This window comes from Pezoporus wallicus, unplaced genomic scaffold, assembly GCF_028554395.1.
Source record: "Pezoporus wallicus isolate ANWC-B61680 ecotype Strahan unplaced genomic scaffold, APGP_CSIRO_Pwel_v1 contig_7379, whole genome shotgun sequence".
Taxonomy (NCBI): Eukaryota; Metazoa; Chordata; class Aves; order Psittaciformes; family Psittacidae; genus Pezoporus; species Pezoporus wallicus.
In genome coordinates this window covers 174,628-196,019 of record NW_026642884.1, presented here as the reverse complement: position 1 = coordinate 196,019, position 21,392 = coordinate 174,628, and the positions used below count along the sequence as shown (strand labels likewise).

General features: G+C 47.1%; 1 protein-coding gene across 3 annotated transcripts in view; it reads right to left on the bottom strand.

Moving 5' to 3' along the window:
* Window positions 1-16,267: 16,267 nt before the first annotated feature.
* ARMH4 (armadillo like helical domain containing 4) overlaps window positions 16,268-21,392 on the bottom strand; it is a 73,217-nt gene continuing 68,092 nt past the window's right edge. For 2 of the 3 annotated variants that reach the window (XM_057433046.1, XM_057433045.1), the window contains exons 7-8: window positions 17,240-17,374; window positions 16,268-17,044 (exon numbers count right to left, since the gene is read on the bottom strand). In XM_057433046.1, the coding sequence (XP_057289029.1) occupies window positions 16,976-17,044; window positions 17,240-17,374 (204 nt within the window). In that variant the 3' untranslated portion in view covers window positions 16,268-16,975. The remainder of the gene's footprint in view (window positions 17,045-17,239; window positions 17,375-21,392) is intronic. The other variant, XM_057433047.1, reaches the window with a different exon arrangement.

Genomic DNA, 21,392 nt, shown 5'->3' with positions numbered 1-21,392 from the left:
CATAAAACAGACTGGACCAACCCTCTTATTTCCTCCTGGGACCTTTCCTCTTCCTTACACCCCACAGATCATCTCAGGCATCTCTGAAGCAGAGACCATCATCTTTCTCGTTAAGATCATCACTTGAATGCGTCATCATGACTAGAGCTCCCATCCTTCTTTGGTGGAAGTCCAATAACTGCAACATGCTGGTCCAAGCAATTTCTGCCTCAGTAGTTTTCAGCCTGAGAAGGCTCTTAAAGGAAGATAGAAATCAACTGACTGACCAGCTGCCACGTGCTCAGCAAAGCACCTGATTTCAGGGGTGTCTCCCTGCTGAATGCTGGTTACCAGCAGAAGGCTCTAAAATGGGTTTGAAGCTGATGGGCTTCAATCACGTGATAGAGCTGAGCCAGCTGAGGTTCAGTTTATTCACTGAGTCTGGTGGATTTATCCACCAGTTTACCCACACAGATCTAGATGGTTTTTACCTGCATTCAGCCAAGACCTCTCCAGTTTCTCGTCTCCCATGATGGCCCTGGGGGATACCATGTCACTACCCAAAGCTGTTCATGAAGGAAATCCATCAAGCACCTGTGGCCACCACCTTCCCACTGTCTCAGCACTGGAGGGGATCTCAGATAGGCCACATATGCAATAGGGGGGGAGGGGCACGATGCCCAATGAGCTAGGTGGAGAAGCAGGAGGCAGATCTGCTCTCCCCACTCCACATGTGAGACTCGGCAAACCTGTGATTTGCACTTTCAGTTCACTGCTGAGCAAAGAATGGTGTCTCACTTGCCTTGAAGTGGTGGGAGTTTGGGTTCTACACAGCCCCTCTTCTTCCCTTGAAAAGCATCTGTTAGTAGAGAGGAGTTGGAGGGGAGCATCAGACAAAGAGTCATCACAAGCATGACCCTCCCTGTCAGTGGAACTGCTGCTTGCCAGGAGGGTTTCTCATGCAGCTTACACCTGTGATGTGCTATTATATTTTATGGAAAGAAGGGAAAAGTACCCCTGCTATTTCCAGAGGATTAATGCTATTACAGCTCTGAGATGACATGCAATGGGGTCTGCTGCCTGCTTTTTGAGGAGTCATCTCAGCCAAAACAAAACCAATCCCAGATTAAGGCAGAAGTTCCCCATTTGGCTCATTTCCTCCGTAAGGATTCCACAGATCTCACCTTGAAGTGCCAGTGAGTGTGATCAGAGCACACCTTGGGCTGTATGGACCAGGGATGGTGAAGGGCTCTGATCCTGTGTGACGGTTCCCACACTATGGCATCCCAAACACAACATGCCATATGGCAGCCTTCTCCCTGTGACCCAAGCAGCCCCCACTGAAACTCTGTGGAGCCCTTTCAGCCAAAGCATCCTGACAGCAGCTTCCCACTTGTTCACACTGCCTGCACAGGGGTAGGTGCATTTGATCACTGAGCTGTCATGCATGTGTCACCCTTCCTGGAAGGCTGTTCCCGGGGTTTTTCTGCAACTCATGCCACTACCCAAGCTACTGAATTTGTTCTCCTTATTTAACCTCTTTCTGTTGGATCTGCAGCAACACAAAGAACTGAAGCCTTATTTCCTGTGTCCCAGGTTACTCCTTAGCTACTGAATCATAGAATCATAGAATAGTTAGGGTTAGAAAGGACCTTAAGATCATCCAGTTCCAACCTCCCTGCCATGGGCAGGGACACCTCACACTAAATCATATCACCCAAGGCCTCGTCCAACCTGGCCGTGAACACCACCAGGGATGGAGCATTCACAACCTCCCTGGGCAACCCATTCCAGTGCTTCACCACCCTAACAGGAAAGAACTTCTTCCTTATATCCAATCTAAACTTCCACTGTTTAAGTTTTAACCTGTTACCTCTTGTCCTATCACTACAGTCCCTAATGAAGAGTCCCTCCCCAGCATCTCTATAGCCCCCCTTCAGATACTGGAAGGCTGCTAGGAGGTCTCCACGCAGCCTTCTCTTCTCCAGGCTGAACAGCCCCAACTTTCTCAGCCTGTCGTCATGCGGGAGGTGCTCCAGTCCCCTGATCATCCTCATGGCCCTTCTCTGGACTTGTTCCAATGGTTCCATGTCCTTTTTATGCTGAGGACACCAGAACTGCACACAATACTCCAAGTGAGGTCTGACAAGAGCAGAGTAGAGGGGCAGGATCACCTCCTTCGACCTGCTGGTCACGCTCCTCTTGATGCAGCCCAGGATACAGTTGGCTTTCTGGGCTGCAAGTGCACACTGAAGCCGGCCCATGTTCATTTTCTCATCAACCAACACCCCCAAGTCCTTCTCTGCAGGGCTGCTCTGAATCTCTTCTCTGCCCAACCTGTAGCTATGCCTGGGATTGTTCCGACCCAGGTGTAGGACCTTGCACTTGTCATGGTTAAACTTCATAAGTTTGGCATCAGCCCACCTCACAAGCGTGTCAAGGTCCCTCTGGATGGCATTCCTTCCCTCCAGCGTATCAACCAAACCACACAGCTTGGTGTCATTGGCAAACTTGCTGAGGGCACACTCAATCCCACTTTCCATGTCAGCAATGAAGATGTCAAATAAGACCGGTCCCAACCCCGATCCCTGAGGGACACCACTCATTACTGGTCTCCAGCTGGACACTGAGCCATTGACCACAACTCTTTGTGTGCGGCCATCCAGCCAGTTCTTTATCCACCGAGTGGTCCATCCATCAAATTGATGTCTCTCCAATTTAGAGACAATGATGTCGTGTGGGACAGTGTCAAACGCTTTACACAAGTACAGGTAGATGACATCAACTGCTCTACCCCTGTCCATCAGTTCTGTAGCCCCATCATAGAAGGCCACCACATTGGTCAGGCAGGATTTCCCCTTAGTGAAGCCATGCTGGCTGTCACCAAGCACCTTGTTGATTTTCATGTGCCTTAGCATGCCATCCAGGGGAATCTGCTCCAAGGTTTTTCCAGGCACGGAGGTGAGATTGACTGGTCTGTAATTCCCTGGTCATCCATTTTCCCCTTCTTGAAAATGGGGGTTATATTTCCCTTTTTCCAGTCATCGGGAACTTCACCGGACTGCCATGATTTCTCAAATATGATGGACAGTGGCTTAGGAACCTCATTTGCCAGCTCCTTCAGGACCCACAGATGGATTTCATCAGGACCCATGGACTTGTGCACGTTCAGATTTTTAAGATGGTCTCGAACCAGTTCCTCTCCTACAGTGGGCCCAAGGTTTTCATTCTCACAGTCTCTGCATCTGTCCTGAGGATCTCAAATTCGACCATCTCATGATTGCTGCATCCAAGGCTGCCCTGGAGAGTCACATTTCCAATGAGCCCTTCCCTGTTGGTGAGCATGAGGTCAAGCATGGCACCTCTCCTTGTCAGCTCCTCTATTACTTGCAGAAGGAAGTTGTCTTCCACACAATCAAGGAACCTCCTGGATTGCTTGTGCCGGGCCGTACCGTCCTTCCAGCAGATGTGAGGGTGGTTGAAATCACCCATGAGAACAAGGGCCTGTGAGCGTGAGGCTTTTCCTATCTGTCTATGGAGTGCTTCATCCGCAGGTTCTCCTTGATCAGGCAGTCTGTAACAGATGCCCACAGTAATGTCTACCATAGCTATATTCCCTTTAACCCTGACCGACAAACTCTCTGTGGACTGCTCACCTGTCCCCAGACAGAGTTCCATACTCTCCACCCTATCCCTAACATAAAGGGCAACTCCCCCTCCACGCCTGCCAGGCCTGTCTTTTCTAAAGAGCCTGTAACCTTCCATTCCAACACTCCGCTCATAGGAGTCATCCCACCATGTTTCTGTGATGCCTATTATATCATACTCCTGTAGAGGTGCACACATCTCTAATTCCTCTTGTTTGTTCCCCATGCTACGGGCATTTGTATAGAGGCATCTGAGCCGAGCTCCAAATGAAGCCAGCTCTTTGGCTGGAGCAGCTGGGATATCTCTACATTGCTCCGAGCATTTATTATAGGTGCTGGCAACTGACTGGGTGTGTTGGGATGGAATGATGCCCCCCTCCCCCAACACATCCAGTTTAAAGCATCCTTGACCAGTCTGGCAAGCCTCCTACCAGAACTGCTCTTTCCCTTAGACCAGCTCCACCAGCCCCCAGTAGACCTGGCCTACAAGCTTGGGTCCCGTGTTCAAGACACCCAAACCCCTGACTATGGCACCACCCTTTTAACCATTTATTAACCTGGCCAATCCTCCTAGCTTTTTTTAGGTCCTCCCCTGTATCCTGGAGAATTGATGAAAAGACAATCTGAGCTCCAGAGCCCATAACCACCTCCCCCAGGGCTCTGTAGTCCTTCGTTCTGCCTCAGAAGGAGCTTAAAAATTTCCATTAAACCATTTGCTTTGTGGTCCTTTATTAGATATTCCAAGTTTCCACTTCAGCATACAATTTCTCAGGACATCAGCATTGCAACAACTCCCTTCTCATCGGGGGTATTATTTTAAAGGGGAAAGTAATTGAACATCACGTACATGTTTTCCTTGCAGCATTTGGAAAGAAAGTCCCTTTAATCTGAGATATGACACATCCTGATCAGGTACAGGGAGGAGGGTGGGGAGGAGGAACAACAGATCAGAAATATTTTTCTTTCATGTTGCTACAAGATGAATCATAGTCCAGGGCAATGGGTAGCAATTGTAACTCCCCTTGCAGTTTTACAGTACATCAGAGGTCTGTGAGGGCTGAGATTGCTCAATAGCTACTGCTCCTTCCAGGCTCCAATTACCCTCCTCACTGCTTTCAGCATCAAAGGAAAAAATTGATTTCTTTGTGCTAAATAATGTGCAGAGTGGAGCCAGATGGGCAAAGGGACTTGGAGAAATTATCACGAGCTCTGCTGTGCCCAAGTCTCATCTGTTTCTTTAGCTCCTTCCAGAGAAGGAAGCACAGTATGGAAGGTGTGGGACGAAGGTGCTGCTTTCTACACCTCACACTCTATGTGATGAGCTGGTTACTAGCTTTAGGGGAAAAAAATAAAACAAAAATAAATAAATCTGTGCTCAGTTTCTTCATTGGACACTTCAATATATCAGAGAGGAAGAATCAATCACAGAGAAAAACCTCCTTGTCTTCCAACTCTGTGTTTCCACTCAGGAAAAACACCTGCCCCTGCAACAGTGACTGTCATAGGCAGATGTCCATGTGCATTTCAATAGAGATTTTTGCCCTCTTGAAAAGGGGAAACTGAGTCTGATTAAATTATTTTGCTAGTGGGTCACCCAGCAACCTTGCAGCATGTGAACTTCAGTCTCTAGTGTCCCAGGGCTTGGTCCCTCACAACCTGATACTCTCCTAGAAGTAGAGACATCCCTTCACCAACTCTGTGTCCTGAGATGAGTTTCCCTCCTCCTACACAGTGCAACACTTGCCAGGACACTCAGCCATGAAGCAAATCACTGTGAGGCACTCGTACTATCAAGGACGCATTTTCCCCATCTATTAAATCAACATACAATGAATTTGGGCACAGGCTGGCTTGACCAAGCCAAGCACTGGCTCCACCACGCACGCATATGGCTATGTGATAGCAGACTGCTATGTTCTGTTGAGCTTCAAGCACTTTGCACTTCTAGTGCCCCTTGTAGTTACATGGTCATGCAAATTTTTTCACCACTGCCTAAAATGCTTCAGGTCCAGCCAGCTACATTATGATGTCCTGGGTTCTGCTGCATGCAGACCTTAATTAATTCATCAGAGGGACCGGCAGTATTTCCAGTGCTTAGGTTCACTTCCAAAATCTAGACTGTCTACTGAACAACTTATTTTCTCCAATTGTACCAATTTTTTATCACATATTTACTTATTTATTGTTGACTAGATCCAAAATTACATATATTGCTTCAAGTTTGTCTTACAAGCAGTGGCCATGCATGTGTTTCACCTCAAGAAGGATCAGGCAAGCAAGAGCCTCTCCTTCAGCTTCACCATTCTTCAAATCAACTGTTCAGTCCATAAAACATCACTAAAATTTCATTTCCATTGTGTCAGCTGAGATCCTCCTTCTGCAAATTCAAAATACGTGGTTTTCCCATGTGCAGCTCTGTGAGCACCAGCAGGGTTTGCCATGGCAGTGGAGCTTGCAAGCAATTCACTCCAAGATTTTAGCTCGAGATTTCTGTCAGACTCTCAGGTACTAATAGTGCTCAACCAATATGAATTTCCCAAACCACACATGCTTAAAGCCCTCTCTAGACCATGGCACATTTGTAGATTTGACCCTACATTTCTGAGCCATTGCATGCCTGTGGATGTTGGAACTAGATGATCTTAAGGTCCTTTCCAACCCTAACTATTCTATGATTCTATGGTTCTATGTTACCTAGCACTAGAAGCCCCAGTATGGCTCAGAACACTTTGCTTTGTTATAAGGTAAATGTTAAATAATACAATGTTTTTCTTGTTTCCTGGCCCCTCAAAGTTTGTACTCTGCCATCCAAAAAAAACTATGTACCTTCTGGCTTAATGTTTCCACAGACTCATTTCCTTTCTACCCAGGTATGATCATTTAAATGCTTCAGGACAATAGCATGTTATTTTTAAGCCCAGTAGGCTGACTGCAAAACAAATATCCAATTAAATACTAATTTTTAATAGATGATGTACTGATGTGTTGCATGCAGTCAAATCCCTTCATTAGCCTTTTATTTTTAATGCTATTAAACCACACTCTTCAGTTTCAATTTTAAAGGAATGTCTTCTCTAGCATATGTTCACCAGCTCATCCACAGCTATTGAGCCTCTAACAATTCACTGCCCTCTCCCCTTTTTTGCTGGAAATAAGGATGGACTTGGGTTATTTCGGTTTGCTATTTTTGTTACAGAAGACAAATTCAATTCTAAATCATAAAAGTCACCATTGCCTTTGAGCTAGACATGCAAAGTCACCCCTGCCCACCCCAGAGTTATTTTGTCAAACCATCTGGAGAAGTTAAAAGCACAGCAACGTCTGTGCTAAGAACACACAGTCTTCACGCATGAGCCAGTCTGCACCCGTGTAGCATTAGGGTGACCGCCAGGTCTCCCACTTGAAGACCTCACTGATGCTCCACTGCAAACTCCATGAAGGTTACAGGGATAGTGTAGGTGACACTTATGTGATGACACCTCCCAGGACATTGCTGTAGACAGATCCAGCTTTCTGCTCTGCTGCATGAGCTCAGCCCAAAGGTCCCTGTGCAGCGATCAGGTGGTCACTGTATCGCCCCAGCATTATGCAGGGAGCAGAGCTCGTTCATTAGTGTACTGAAATGTCAGTATCCAAGTGAAATTTAACCAGACTGGAGTGTAACAGAAAACCAATTAGCCAGTGAATTGGAAGGATGTTATTTGTTGGTTTTAATATTAAAAATGCAAAATGTAAAAAACCTGAAGAAAACGTCAGAAGCCCTGACATTGCTTAAATAAGCATATGTAAGTGCAGCGTAAGTTATGGCAAGAAAAAAAACACATGGGTGGTTTGCACAGGCAGGGTGAGTGGAAAGGGCTCAGGAGCCCAGCAGACTTCAGAGGTGAGCTCAGCCAGTGGTCTCGAGAAAGTGCTCTGGCATGGCATGATCTCAACAGAAAGTAAAGCAAACTAAGTCCTCTCTGCTGGGCAGGAAGGACATGGTGACCCAGACAGATGTCCCTCATAAACACATGGCTGTCCAGGTATCTGCTTGTAGTGAGTGCCAGAGCCTGTCAGAGATGTTAGATGATGGCTGTGTACTGAACAAGATGTCATCAGGTTGATGATTTGCTTTGCATTGTGGCAGAGCTAGGGGAAGAGGTGGAATGGCTAAGGAGCATAAGGGAATCTGAGGAGGAGACTGACTGGTGGACCCCGCTCTCTACTGTTCCTGAGAGAAGCAAGCCAGCCACCCAAAAGCAAAAGAACTTCAGGATCCCATACCTTCTTGCCATCAGGCAGATAGATGTAAGCGACCTAGGAGACAGGGCAGGTTGGAAACAGGTTACTCCTCAGAGTTGACAGCGTATTACCCCCCCAGCTCATGTCACCTTCCCAAGTACCCCTTTACAACAGATTTAAGGCCCTGGTACTCCAGGATCAGGAAAGTCAGGAAGATAATGATAAGGGATCATCCAGGTTAGAAGAGTTCCCACAGAAAAGTCAGAGAACTCCTTGTATTACAACCAGCTCTACTAGAAAAAAAAGAGTGGTGGTGACTGGTGACTGCACCCTGAGGGGAACAGAGGATCCCATATGTTGGCCTGAACAGACTCAGGGAAGTCTGCTGCCTCCCTGGGGTCAGGGTAAGGGATTCACCTGAAAACTCACTCACCTGGTACAGCCCTGCAACTACTATCATTTATTAGTCTTCCAGGTGGCCAATGAGGATATCTCTTCAAGAAGCCTAAGGGGACTCAAGAAGGACTTCAGGGCCTTGGGGTGACTGGTTCAGGGCTTCAGGAGCCCAAGTAGAGTTCTTGTCCTTCCTGTCAGTCACAATCAGTGACAACGGTTACATCAGAAGAATGTCACTAATTAATTCCTGGCTCCAGGACTGGTGCCAGCATCAGAGTTTTGAGGTTTTGACCATGGGTCAGGCTACATGACACCAGGCCTGCTGGAGGCAGATGGGGTACGCCTGTCCCAGAGGGGGAAAAGGATTCTAGCCCAGGAGCTAGCAGGACTTACAGAGAGGGCTTTAAACTAGGTTCGAAGGGGGAAGGGGTTAACACCAGGCCCACTAGAAATGAGCCATGGGATAGCTGGTTTCCATACCCACAGGGCAACTTCAATTCATTTAGTCCAATGCCCGAAGCATGGGCAACAAACAGGAGGAGCTGGAAGCCACTGTGCAGCAGGGGAATGATGACATAACTGCCATCACAGAAACATGGTGGTATGATTCACATGACTGGAGTGCTGCAGTGGATGGCTACAGGCTCTTCAGAAGGGATAGGCAAGGAAAAAGAGGTGGTGGGGTTGTGTTGTATGTCAGGGAGTGCATCGACTGCCTTGAACTCAATCTTATGAGTGAGAAGGCTGAATGATTGGGGGGGAAGATCGGAGGAAGGCCAACCAAGCTGATATCCTGGTAGGAGTCTGTTATAGACCACCCAGCCAGGATGAAGCTACAGATAAAGTAGTTGTTCTTCGAACAACTGGGAGACGTTTCATGATCACTTGCCCTTGTCCTCTTGGGGGACTTCAACCTACCAGATGCCTGCTGGAAGTCCAACACAGCAAAGAATTCAGGAGGTTCTTGGAGGGCGTGGAAGACAACATCCTGACCCAGCTGGTGAGTGAGCCAACTGGGGGAGATGCCCAGCTAGATTTGTTGTTCACAAACAGAGAAGGACTGGTGGGTGATGTGATGGTTAGAGGCCGTCTTGGGCAAAGTGATTGCGAAATGATTGAATTTTCCATTCGTGGAGAAGTTCATCCCTGGCGGTGTTCAAGGCCAGGCTGGACAGAGCCTTGGGTGGCATGGTTTAGTGGGAGGTGTCCCTGCCCATGGCAGGGGGGGTTGGAACTTGATGATCTTAAGGTCCTTTCCAACCCTAACTATTCTGTGATTCTAAGTCAGGAAGAAGGTCAGAAATACCTCCACCTCAGAGTTCTGGAGGACTGACTTTGGCCTGTTTAGGATGCTGGTTGGTGGAATTCCTTGGGAAACGTTACTGAAGGACAAAGGGGTCTAGGAATACTGGACACTCTTCAAGAATGAAATCCTAAAGGTGCAGGAGCAGGCGGTCCCTATGTGCTGAAAATCTAACTGGTGGGGAAGAGACCAGTCTGGCTGAACAGGAGATACTGCTTGAACTCAGGAAAAGAGAATTTATTACCTGTGAAGACAGAACTGTCACCCCATGGAAAGTTCAGGGCTGTTGTTAGGTTATGTAGAGAGAAACTTAAAAAGGTGAAGGCACAGATGAAACTAAACCTGGCTACTGTCATAAAAGATAATAAAAAGTATTTTAAAAATATATTAGCAATAGAAGGAGGGCCAAGGAGAACCTCCATCCTCTGCTGGATACTAAGAGAAACCTAGTGACTGAGGATGAGGAAAAGGCTGAGGTACTTGATGCCTTTGCCTCATTCTTTACTAGTCACACCAGCCATCCTCGGGGTACTCAGTTTCTTAAGTTGGATGGCAGAGACAGGAAGCTGACTGAAGTCCCTATATTTCAGGAAGAAATGGTTAGTGACCTGCTGCTCCACTTAGATGAATACAAGTCTATGGGGCCGGATGGGTCACACCCAAGAGTGCTGAAGGAGCTGGCAGAAGAGCTTGCTAAGCCACTCCCCACCATCCATCAGCAGTTACCATTAAGGGACTAATGGAAATGTTTTCACTGAGAAATGCCATCATTGTCTCTGCTGACTCCCTGCTGCTGGCGGAGTCTCAAGCCCTTTCCCTGCAGGCAGGGGCTGTCCTGCTCCTGAGCCCTTGGGAGAACATCACCGCTGGGGGAAAAAAAAGGGGAAAAACACTGTCACTGCAGCCTTGAGTAAGCTGACTGTCAACGTTCTTGTGCACTACACTTTTGCCCATAGAGGTCCAACCTTAAAGTGCTTATGACTCCAACATGCACTGGGCGCTTCTCAGGTGGAAGATGAGATTTATCCTAAAGTAAAGGTTTTAGTGTCTAGCCTCAGGCCCTCAACCCAAGCACAGACCCTGGTGGGCTCAGGTCCAGCAGCAATGACCACCCATGGGTGGCTTTACCACCAGAGCAAGCAGGGAATACCTTTTGGTTTATCCTTCCAAAATACATTGATGGAAACAAGCCCAAGCTGGGCTGCCTGTGCTGCTCTGCATGGATGGGTGTGTTACAGTCGATGGCCTGCTTGCAATTTAATTAGGCTGAGCCCTGTGCCAGGATGATCTTGTGCTTTGCTCCGCCCCATGGAACCCACACAGGGCAGCAGAACCGACGGGCATCTGGGACAACCAGCTCATCCCCTCCATCAGTGCACATATAACCTTCTTTGCTTGCTCAGGTTTTCTGCAGCCTCCGAATGGCTCCACACATGTTTTTCATGTGGGATTTTTAATACGGTCTCTCTTCTCACCCCCGTTATCACAAACCTATGGCTTGGCTGGCAGAGTCAGGGACATTAGGAGGATACTGGCTGATGGACAGAGGCTCACAGTGAGACAGAATGACCACAGAGATTAATTTCCTTAGGAAAATATTTTTCTTGTGGAAAAAAAAAACATTATTGTTTATCTTCTTTCAGCAGATTTTGTTTTTCATTGGAAAAAGTCAGCAATGCAGCAAACAGCTTCATGAATATACAGGTTGTTTTTGGCAACTGCCAATGAGCAAAGAATGTGTTCATGCAATCCCAGAACAGCTATTTCCCTGGGAATTTCTCCTTTTGAACAAGCCATTTTTCATTAGAGAAAATGCACACAGTTGAACAAATAGTTCTCGTTGGCTCTTATTAGTAGAAGAGTGGAGAGGGGCAGGCAGTCACTGCCACAGGCTGGCTTTGTGTCCCGCTGGGTCACATTCCCACTGTGGGACCTCCACCTTTACACAATATGGCAAAAGGAAGCATACCCATCTCATGTACTTGCAGGCAGTAATACAATGCAAGAATATCTGCAAACAGAGCTTTGAAGGCAATTCCAAACCCAGCCTGTATACCTCTTGAGTCTGATTCTTCTGCTTGGATCGCAGGTCCATACAGATGTGTGGAGGGACATTCACCTGCAATAAAGCTGTTCCTTTATGAAACATTTGCAGCACCTGCAACTGAGTCTCAAGGATCACCAGTGCCATATTACTGGGTCTTGAAAGAACACAGGGCACATGGGCACAGACCCTCCTCACAGGACAAAATGTAGAGGACAAATACCCTGGTATGGACAAAAAGATGCCTGGCTGTATGTAAAGAAGAATGGTATAAGCATGTGTCCTGGGTTCAGCAGTAGCAGTCATGTTTTTCCTTTGTGGTAGCTGGTGCAGTGCTGTGTTTTGACTTCCAGCCTGGGAACAGTGTTGGTGAAGCCAATGTTTTCGGTTGCTGCTAAGTGATGTTTACCCTGACCAAGGACTTTGTGAGGCTCATGCTCTGCCAGGGAGGAGGGGAAGCTGTGAGGAAGCAGAGACAGGACACCTGACTCAGGCTAGCCAAGAGGAATTCCATACCACAGCACATCATGCCCGGGGTGGGGGATAACTGGGAGTTACCCGGAAGGACACGGGCTTCCGGGTGGGACTCGTTTCTTGGCCGGTGGTATCGTATTCTCTTCCCGTGTTATTTTCTCTTATCATTGTTGTAGTTGATAGTAGCGGTGGTGATTTGTGTTGTACATTGGTTGCTGGACTGTTCTTGTCTCAACCCGTGGGAGTTGCACTCTTTAGATCCTCCTCCCCGTTCCTCCAGGAGCGGGGAAGGGGAGAGCCCCGGGGAGGGGGGGGGCCTCGACTGCTCTCAGCCCGGCACCACTCACTGGGAGTGAGTGAACAAGCTGTCTGGCTAGGGTTTAAACCACGCAAGCATGTCAGTGTTTAGGCTCATTACAGCTACTGGAAACCCAGCTGAGGGAATACGGCATGTTATTCATCACACCCTACAGCCAACACTTACCTCCAGGTAAACTTTACCCAAAAAGTCCCAGGCTGAGGCTCCTTGCTGCTTGTATCACCCCTGCAAGCCCAGCCTGAGTCCTTGCACCAACCATGCAGCAGGAAGAAACAACAGCATCACTCAAACCTTCCACACAATTACTTCACAGCTTTACCTGAAACACAGTGAATGCCATGAACCACAGATCAAGGAGACAAGGTGCTTGAAGTCGGGTATGATGGACAGCTCTTTATTTCCCAATGTTTTAATTTAACAAAGTGCTACATTCCATAGTTACAGTATGAGGAGTCGTTCTTGTCCAAAATATAAAACCACAAGAGAGCACGAGGACCCTACGGAAGCAGTGCAGTCCAGAGAAACCTTACCTAGGTGAACATGTGGCATTAGAGACACCTTTAAAAGTCAGCAGCTGTATAGCGTAAGTGCATTTCATCAGGGCAAGAGCTGCACATCAGGCAGGCTGGTTCTCCTGCTGGGAATGAGGCTGAGGATGCTAAGCAGTTGTGTTATGCCTACAATAAATTCTGGCTTGTGCTATCAGGTAAACCAAAAACAGAGGCGAGTGACTCGTGCTGAGTTGAGAGATTATTACTGCTGCAGCAAAGTTGCGGTTGCAGCTGTGCCTTTGCATGGGGCCAAGGCTGCATTAGCAGTGCCATGACCCACCTCTACAGTCAGTGGCTTTGCAGTTCACCCAGCACAGATAAGGAGAGCTCTTCTTGACCTGTTTTTTGTTTAGGTTTTTTTGTCCTGCCTCTTTCAAAAGAATCTGCTTGTTTGGCACTGCAGAGGTACAGATTAAATCAGTAGAGTGTTAAGAAAGTGCAGGCTTCAGCTCCCACCTGAAACCTTTCTCCTCTCCCTATCTGCAATCTGATAATTTCAAGCAAATGAATCAAACTCCAGAAATGGTATAAAGAATATTTTTAAGAGCCTAATCCAAAGTCTAGTGGCCTTGAATAAGAAGGGAAGGAGCTGAATAATGCTTGTGCTTTAATGTGCTGCAGAAATTGCACTGATTTCAGGGGTATTGCAGAAAACCCTGTTCTGTGCTCCAAAGGCTCCCACATGCTTCACCAGGACCCAAGGCTGGTTTTGACTGTCCATCTTTCCTCCGCATTAAGAATAGGTAAGCTGAAAACATGGGGAGCCTCCAGGTTCTGGGACAGGTGCCTGACCAAAAGCAACTATTCAACAAACACCTCCACTTCAAATGGACACTGGTTGTAATCTCTCTGCACTGCTGAGAGATGCAGGAAGTAGAGCTTCTTCCAACAAGCATCTCCCAACAAGGCACCTCAGCTGATGGTGTTCAGAACCAGACAAAGAACTGGGAGAGAAGGTGGACCACAGGCAAAATACTTGGCCAGCCCTTCTAGCACATAAATCTCTCTCCAGCACAGACCAGACAGCCAACACCAAACCATGCATGCAGCTGGACATCCCTTTTGGCTACAACTGTCTTTTCCAGCCTAGCTGATTCTGTGATGGGGGAGGGAGAAGAAGAGAGGCAGTGAAACTGCCACTGTAGAAACTGTTTCCTAAACTATGGATTTATTAGCACAACAAAAGGCCACGGCTCCTCCTTACCAGCCTTCACAATCTATCAAATTGACAACCCTTCCATAAAGCTCTTCCTGTGCTGCCAAAGCAGGGGTACTCAGACTGGCCCAGGAGCTCTGCGTCTTATCAGTTACTTAACACAACTTGTGTTGTTACCACGCACTGTGCAGGCACAGCACCATTAACAGGAAAACGAGAGGAGACTGCCCTTCATAGGCAGTCACTGCACAAAACCCTGCTGATCTCCAGCTGCTTGGGTCTTGCTGGTACATCTGCTCTCTTCTGCAGTGTCGCTGGTAGCTCTTCTTTTCCAGTGTTATTTTGGGTCTCTCTTTCAGGCTACAGTTGCATACAAAGGACTCATGCACAGCTCGCATCCCTTCTGCTCCAAGACACATACCCTCTTCTCAGAGAGGTCCATGCCTTTTGTCATTGCATATTCTCCATACCTCCCTGGCTGGACCAGGGTAAAGTATTTCATGAACATCTTGCAGCTGCCTACATAGTCTTGTTTCCAGCCTGCCTGGCACTATACCTAAAAGACAAGCCTTTCTGGAGATACTCTCCAGGAAACTATAATGGAGGAGATGTCATTCCAACCTTGCAACTCCCATCACACCTTGCTAGGAAGAAATTATCAAAGAACAAGGGACAACATTTCCTGATTTTCAAAACTGCAAGACAGCCAGCAATGCACCACTGGATTGTTAGCACCTCCTGACCACCTCCAAGCTCCAAGAGACTTAGGAATGAGAAATAAATAGGGAGAGATCCATCTGGAAGGAAAACTTCTCAGCTTGGATTGATCACTTATTATAGAAGAAAGAGGCTTTGATTTTGGGTAGGGGCATGTGAACTTAACTGCCAGTCAGAGCCTGTTAATAACACAGAGCTGCTTTTAGCAAGGCAAAATTCTCCTGGTCGAAGTTTCAGGAATGAAAAGGGAGAGATGCAAGCACTGTGGAGCCCTTGCTGGGAAAGCTTGTCCTAGAGGGATTAGGGTATGAAGACTCCTCAACATGTGATGGAGCAGTTTTTTTACCACACATTAAGCAGGATGAATGTGTGAGGGACCACACACTTCAACTGGAAGACTAGCATTAGTAGCAGCATTTTGATACCAGGTTGACCTGCCTGTCCTTCTCCAGGTGACTCAGTAGGCACGTGGGTAAAGCCTACAGGAAAGTTCCTGGACTCTGAAGAGCACTGCTTGTTCAGAGCTAAACATCATATCTGATGACTTAACACCCAGAGGAGGCCCTCACTCTCTCAAGAGAGAACTCCGCTTCAGAAGGGTCTTCTGAATGTCCTCTCTACCTTGCAAACCCACTCACATGCTCACAAGACATTTGCTTACTATCATCAACATTCACCCTTTACAATCTGACAGACCTTTACACCTTTACAAGGACTGAAATCCTGCATCTGTCCCTCCTCAAACTCTCCTCCCTTCCACTTCTTTGAAAACTCAGTGGGAATTAATTTCAGAAGATGTATGGTCTGGCCTTATTTTTCTAATCAGATATACTCCAGCAACAGTGGCTGTTCCTTGTATGAAGGACAATTCCCACCTCAGACACATGGATGTCTTGCATAAATGCCAGACTGAAGTAATTTCCCAACCAGAAGCCCCTTTTCTAGCTATTTTGATGGAATTTCTGTGCAAAGCAACACTAGTTTCCCTAGTTTCCCATGCTCGGTTCCTGTGACACCTAAGACCCTGACTATGTAACCTGGTGAGCTTGCCCTTACCCTGTGCCACCCTTGGGCTGCACCTCCACAACCCTCTGCAGCCATCTGTTCTACAGCCTCACCTATCCCCCATGCCCCAGTGTGACCATACACCTCTCCACAGCAGATGCCTCCCCAGCTGTGGCTGCCACTGCTTTCCAACTATTAGCCACTAATCCCTCAACACTGACAGCCAGCTGCTCTGCAACCTTTTGGGCCTTTCTGCATTCAGATCCATGCACATCCCCCAAAGGTGCTGCTGTTCACTTTCATCTCTATGTAAATGCAGCCTTGTGAGAGATAAAACAATAACTAGCATCCTTTAAGCAGGAGGCAGAACCTGAAGAAACCCCTGACCTGCCCTTCTCTTGCCTACTTGCACACTGAACAAAAGCTAAGAGATCCATGCAAGACTATCTGTCAGTAGGAGAGCACTGGTATTTATTGTGCTGTAACAGTGCTGGTTGAAAATGGATTGGGATTTTTGTGGTGAATCAAGTGTTGAGGCCATTCCTGTGTGTCTCCAAGAAGCATGGAGCAGAGCTGAAGGAAGAAAGAAGGGGTGAAAGTTGAGGGACCCGAGTGCAGAAATGTGCTTCAAACTGTACCAAGGATACTGTACGTGGGCACTTCTCAGGTGGCAAGGGATACAAGTGTGTAGTAACTCAATAATTAAGCAGAGCAGCTAATATTAGCACTAATGAACTCTAGCTCAGGTAACGTAATATTTAAAATCAATTGGACAGAAGTCATTCACAGTAAAGATTTCCATTCCTGGGTTAGGTGAGAGCTGCTGTTATGATTAGATTACTGCCAGCCAGGACCGAAACAGTACACCAGGGTAATAGGAAAATAATCATCCATATGGATCAGCTCCAGCTGTAACACGACGCGCTGTGGATCTGAATGAGGCCCCAGGAGTGAATGTGGAATCTCACTACTGTATCAAAATAAACATCACTGTGGAGTACACGTTGAGCATAGCATGCTGTTTTGCCGGGGTGTACTGATCACTACTCGGTGGCGCAGGATGGCGGAGAGCAGCGATGCAGCAGGAAGTCTCTTGTTCCTTTTCTCCCCCTCCCTTCTTTTAAAAGTCACGGGTTATCACAAGGGCACTGCAATTTGATTCAAAATTCATCTTCAGAGCTGTCAGCTAAGAGCATGACTCGGTCTTGCATGCTGTTAAATTCCCTCTGCTAGAGGAAGAAAAGAAACATGAAAGAGCTCCACATGCAAAAAGGAAATGAAGAGCATTCAGATCCCGCCTATACTCTGAGAGGTCCCAGCCACTTCAACCCAGACAAACTATAATCAGGCTGCACTCACTTAACAGAAAAAATGGACAATGGGAGAGTGGGTGGGATGGGGGTTTTCCTTTGCAGTTGCCATACCTTTCTTTTATGTCTCTTTGAGCCATTTCTCCTTCGGCGATTCATAATCTTAATGCTGTAGAGTGCTCCTAGGATAAAGAGGGCTCCAGCTATTCCAACTCCTACAGGAACCAGCATCCCAGACATGTATCCTGCCTACATGGAAAAGAAAGAAGCAGAGCAGCACTCACAAGACCATCCTTTTGGAGCTGTTTTTCATCAGTCTAGGACTGCTTTCATTGCAGTTTATTTTATTTAAGTCCCTATCACCCATCTGCATAGGATGGGCCCTGTTGCAGAATTGCTAAGCCCAACCAGCTCCCACTCAAGGCCCAAGCTGGTAACCACCACAGCTACTCACTGTCAGTTTTTACTACAGATGCTTCCTTGTGATAGCCGAGACATTGCAGCACTTATCCACCTTTAGGACAGGAAACAATTTTGGTGCAGAGTTGCAAGTGCTGGGATGAAGCGCCTGCTAACACAGGTGCACGTGTGAAGGAAAACCTCAACTGCCAAAAGCAGGCAATCTTGAGCCACAACAAAGACCCACGATCCCCCAAACAGCTTCACTACAACCTGTGTAAAGTAGGCTGCTTCTCTGAGCTCCCCAGGTACCACCAGCATAAATCAAGGCACAAGTATATGTCTGGCCATGTTCAGCAGAGCTCAACCCAGAGATGTGAAAGATGCTCTTATGCTTTTCTGCATAGATCTGGACTAGCACCACGGCACCAAGTGTTGCAGTGACATGTGCCTCGGCACACTGATGCCCATAGCCCCCTGCACCACAGCTCTAGGGTGACAAAAGCAGGCAGAAAAACCAGTGTGTAAGAGCCACCAAGTAAGACAGCAGGCATCAGCCAGGGAGCAGGCAGAATGGTCTAGGAGGTGTTCTCAGAGAATAGCTGCTCTGTGAAGCAGGGATACTAGCCTCCATCATCGGAGGTGGATAGGAAAGGGACCCAGCATCCTCCTGGCCAGCTATGACTGCTAGAGTGTGTCTTACTATGGCCAGACTGCTAATATACCTCCAGTAAAGGCATACACAGCTCCCATGCTTCCCATAGACATGTTGGTATGGCAAAGCAAGTGCTCAGGGACATTAATGTCGTATCTCAGCATGGCAATGGCAGAAGTGACTCCCAGCCCCACAGCTGGTTCTCTGAAGGAACTAAAATGCAAGGCAGGCTGCACTCACTTTTCAGAGAGAAGCAGCAGTTTGCCCTCCCCCTCCCTAGTGCAGCCCGAGCCTCCTCAGCTTCATCCTCAAAATCTTTGAAAGAAATGTTTTTGCTTTGTATGGGAAGGGGTCACTTGCATGAGCAGGACAGTGACATAAAGGGAGAGCACACAGACCTTCAGCTGGCCTTATGGGAAGCACAGCAAATTTAAATCAGCTCTAATTCAGTTGCTGTGATCCTTACATTTGCATTGCCCATTAAAAAAAAATACATAGATAGCATGACTAATTTAAAATTGCACATTTAAACATTCAAAATCCTTTGGAAAATATTCCCAAGTGCTTGTTAGTTTATATTTTACTGTTTTAAATGAAAATTAACTGAAGTCTTAAAGTGCCAGATTGCTTCAGCATCCTCAACTAATTCAGGCTGGGGGTCTCAATGGAGTAAGGGAGGCAGGCAATGGCTTACTCCCTTATTAGCACTGCCTTTGTTCACACTGCAGCAACAGAGTCCTCTGCTGTGGCACTACACCTTTACTCTTCACCATCTACACCCCTCAAAATAGATTTTACACCTACCCAGGGACACATGTACCAATCAGATGACTATCAGACAGCTCTTAGCAAGCCTCAGTCCATTGCTTACAACCACTCATCTTCATCTGCATTCCCAAACTGCAACACAGCTTAACAATATTCGCTTACACCGTAATTGCTTTTCTCCATAACCCTTTGAGTGTGTGTGTGGGAAAAGCTATTCAGTGCATGCTGCCCTTGGCTTTGTTACGCTTACCTGGATAATGAAAATAACTGCTTTCATCTAGGGCAGATACAATGCTAACAAGGGCTGTTTTGCTCTCCCCAATCCCTCCAGTTCCTACTCAGAGCTTTAAATAGTAACACCTTTGTGTGTGGATTCTAAGGCTTGAAGCATCCTGAGGTGCACTGTGCACGTTTCCTGAGCACCCTCCCAGAAAAAACAGCCCTGATCAGCACAAGTGCTTGGAGGGGGCTGCATGCCTGCAACCCAGTTAGTGAAAAAGGAGGTTAGTGAGAACGCAGACTGTATCTCTGCGAGGCAATTAAGGTGCCTTAATTGAGTGATCTAATTAATGCAGCCCTGGTTTTTCTATTTCTGGAACTTTGCTGCTGGCGCAGGCACTGAGGGGAAATTGGAAATGGCTTTTTAATTGCTGCCCTGTTGAATTTCTATATCAGAAATCACTAGTTTTAATATGATGAACTTTCTAGACTGCCTGTGAGCCTTTTTTCTGCCTGGCCAGCCCATGCTCTTTTACAGGCTTCCCCTAACACCCAAACCAATGATTTATACCCCAAAAGCCTGCAACATGAAGCAGATCCAGGACCTTTTCTCCAAGCCAGAACACACAGTGGAACACAGCAGCCCAACTCATGAGGGCTTCTGCATTTGCTTCATAGAAAATCCCATTTCACAGGCAGCTCTGAAGCCATGCTTTTACCCCTTATCCATGGGGAAGATGCAACTTCTTTGCAGATCCTAGGGATGCTTTCAATACACTCAATCCACGACCTTCCTGGCTCTCCTGGACTTTGAGATAACAACAACAGAGGACTTCAGAGAAACCTCATGTCCATTATTCGGTATAAAAAACGCAACATTTGAATAGTGACTGCAGATCAGATATAAATCTGTCACTGACCCATGCTTCTGGTCCTTCACTCCCCACACCCTTTCCTCTCCCAGCAGGGCAGCCCTGATGGACATATGAGGACTCATCGCTCAGGGATGGGGCCATCACGTGCAAGGATATTCTGGATGGAGGGACTATTTATTATGTAAAATAGATAGAGCTCCATATTACAATAGAGCCAAGGCCAACAGCAAATAAAAGGGGTACATATGATTGGTACTGATGAACTCCACAGGAAGAGGAGGAAATGGGGTGAGCAGGCTTATTTGCAAGTGATTTCCTACACCTGCATTTGGTTGTGGGGGAGGGAGTGGTTTTTTGTTGGACTCTTTAAGGGAAAATGTGAGCAAGGTGAAAGACCTGCCTCCACACATGTGCTATTCTCCAGAGAAGGGAGATGGCTCAGAACCAAGTCTCTCTTTTAAGTGGACACTAGCAGAGCCTCAGTTACACCAATGCTTGCGCTGGGCACTGCCACATCTATCTGCTATACGGAGCAATTCTGTTGGAGACACACACACCGCTGCGCCAAGGACAGAGGTAGCCAACAAGGCACTAAGAGGAAAGAAGTGAAAGCTAAAGCTTCAGTGAGAAGGTACCTGATGCTCCCAAGCTTGTGTTGTGCTGTCTGGGGTAGGTCTGGCATGAGCAGGTGACACATGCATGCCACATTCACCAGTCTTGGTGTCTGCTTTTTACCTTCATTGGGAAAACCATTCTCTGTTCTTTCAGCATTCGCTGTGGCTAAATCCCAGGCCAAGGTGCTCTCTTATGAGCATAGATAGTACCAGATATGCCTCCTTCCTGTTGAAGGCAGAAAAGCAACGCAACAAGGGCTGGGCAGCAACCCACTTTAAACCCTTCCATTCCCAATCCTGGAAAACAGACTCCATCTCTCTGTTCAGACTTCATCGTAAGGTGCTGCTGAACTTTGGTGGGGATCATGAGGGAAGGCTGCATACACCAGATTACAATCTGATTAGAACTTAAAGAGATACATTTTCAGGGGCTGGAGTTTCCTATTGAGTCATTATTCATCATGGCATTTTTTTCATCTATTGATTCTGATCACGTTCAAAAGTTTCCAAGCTCTTTGAGTCATAAAGTGTTCTTGTTTTAAAACACTACTGTCACCTCATTTCTATCTTCATGGCTTTGTCATCAACACAAGATTTAGAAGGCTTCACAACCATTTCACAATGTTATTATTTGCTCTAGGGCAGCAGAGCCTGGGGCTGGCACAACTCCTGATGCCATGCACCACCACTCTGTAACACCAGCAAGAAAAGACTGTTATTTTTTCAGTCTTCCTGTG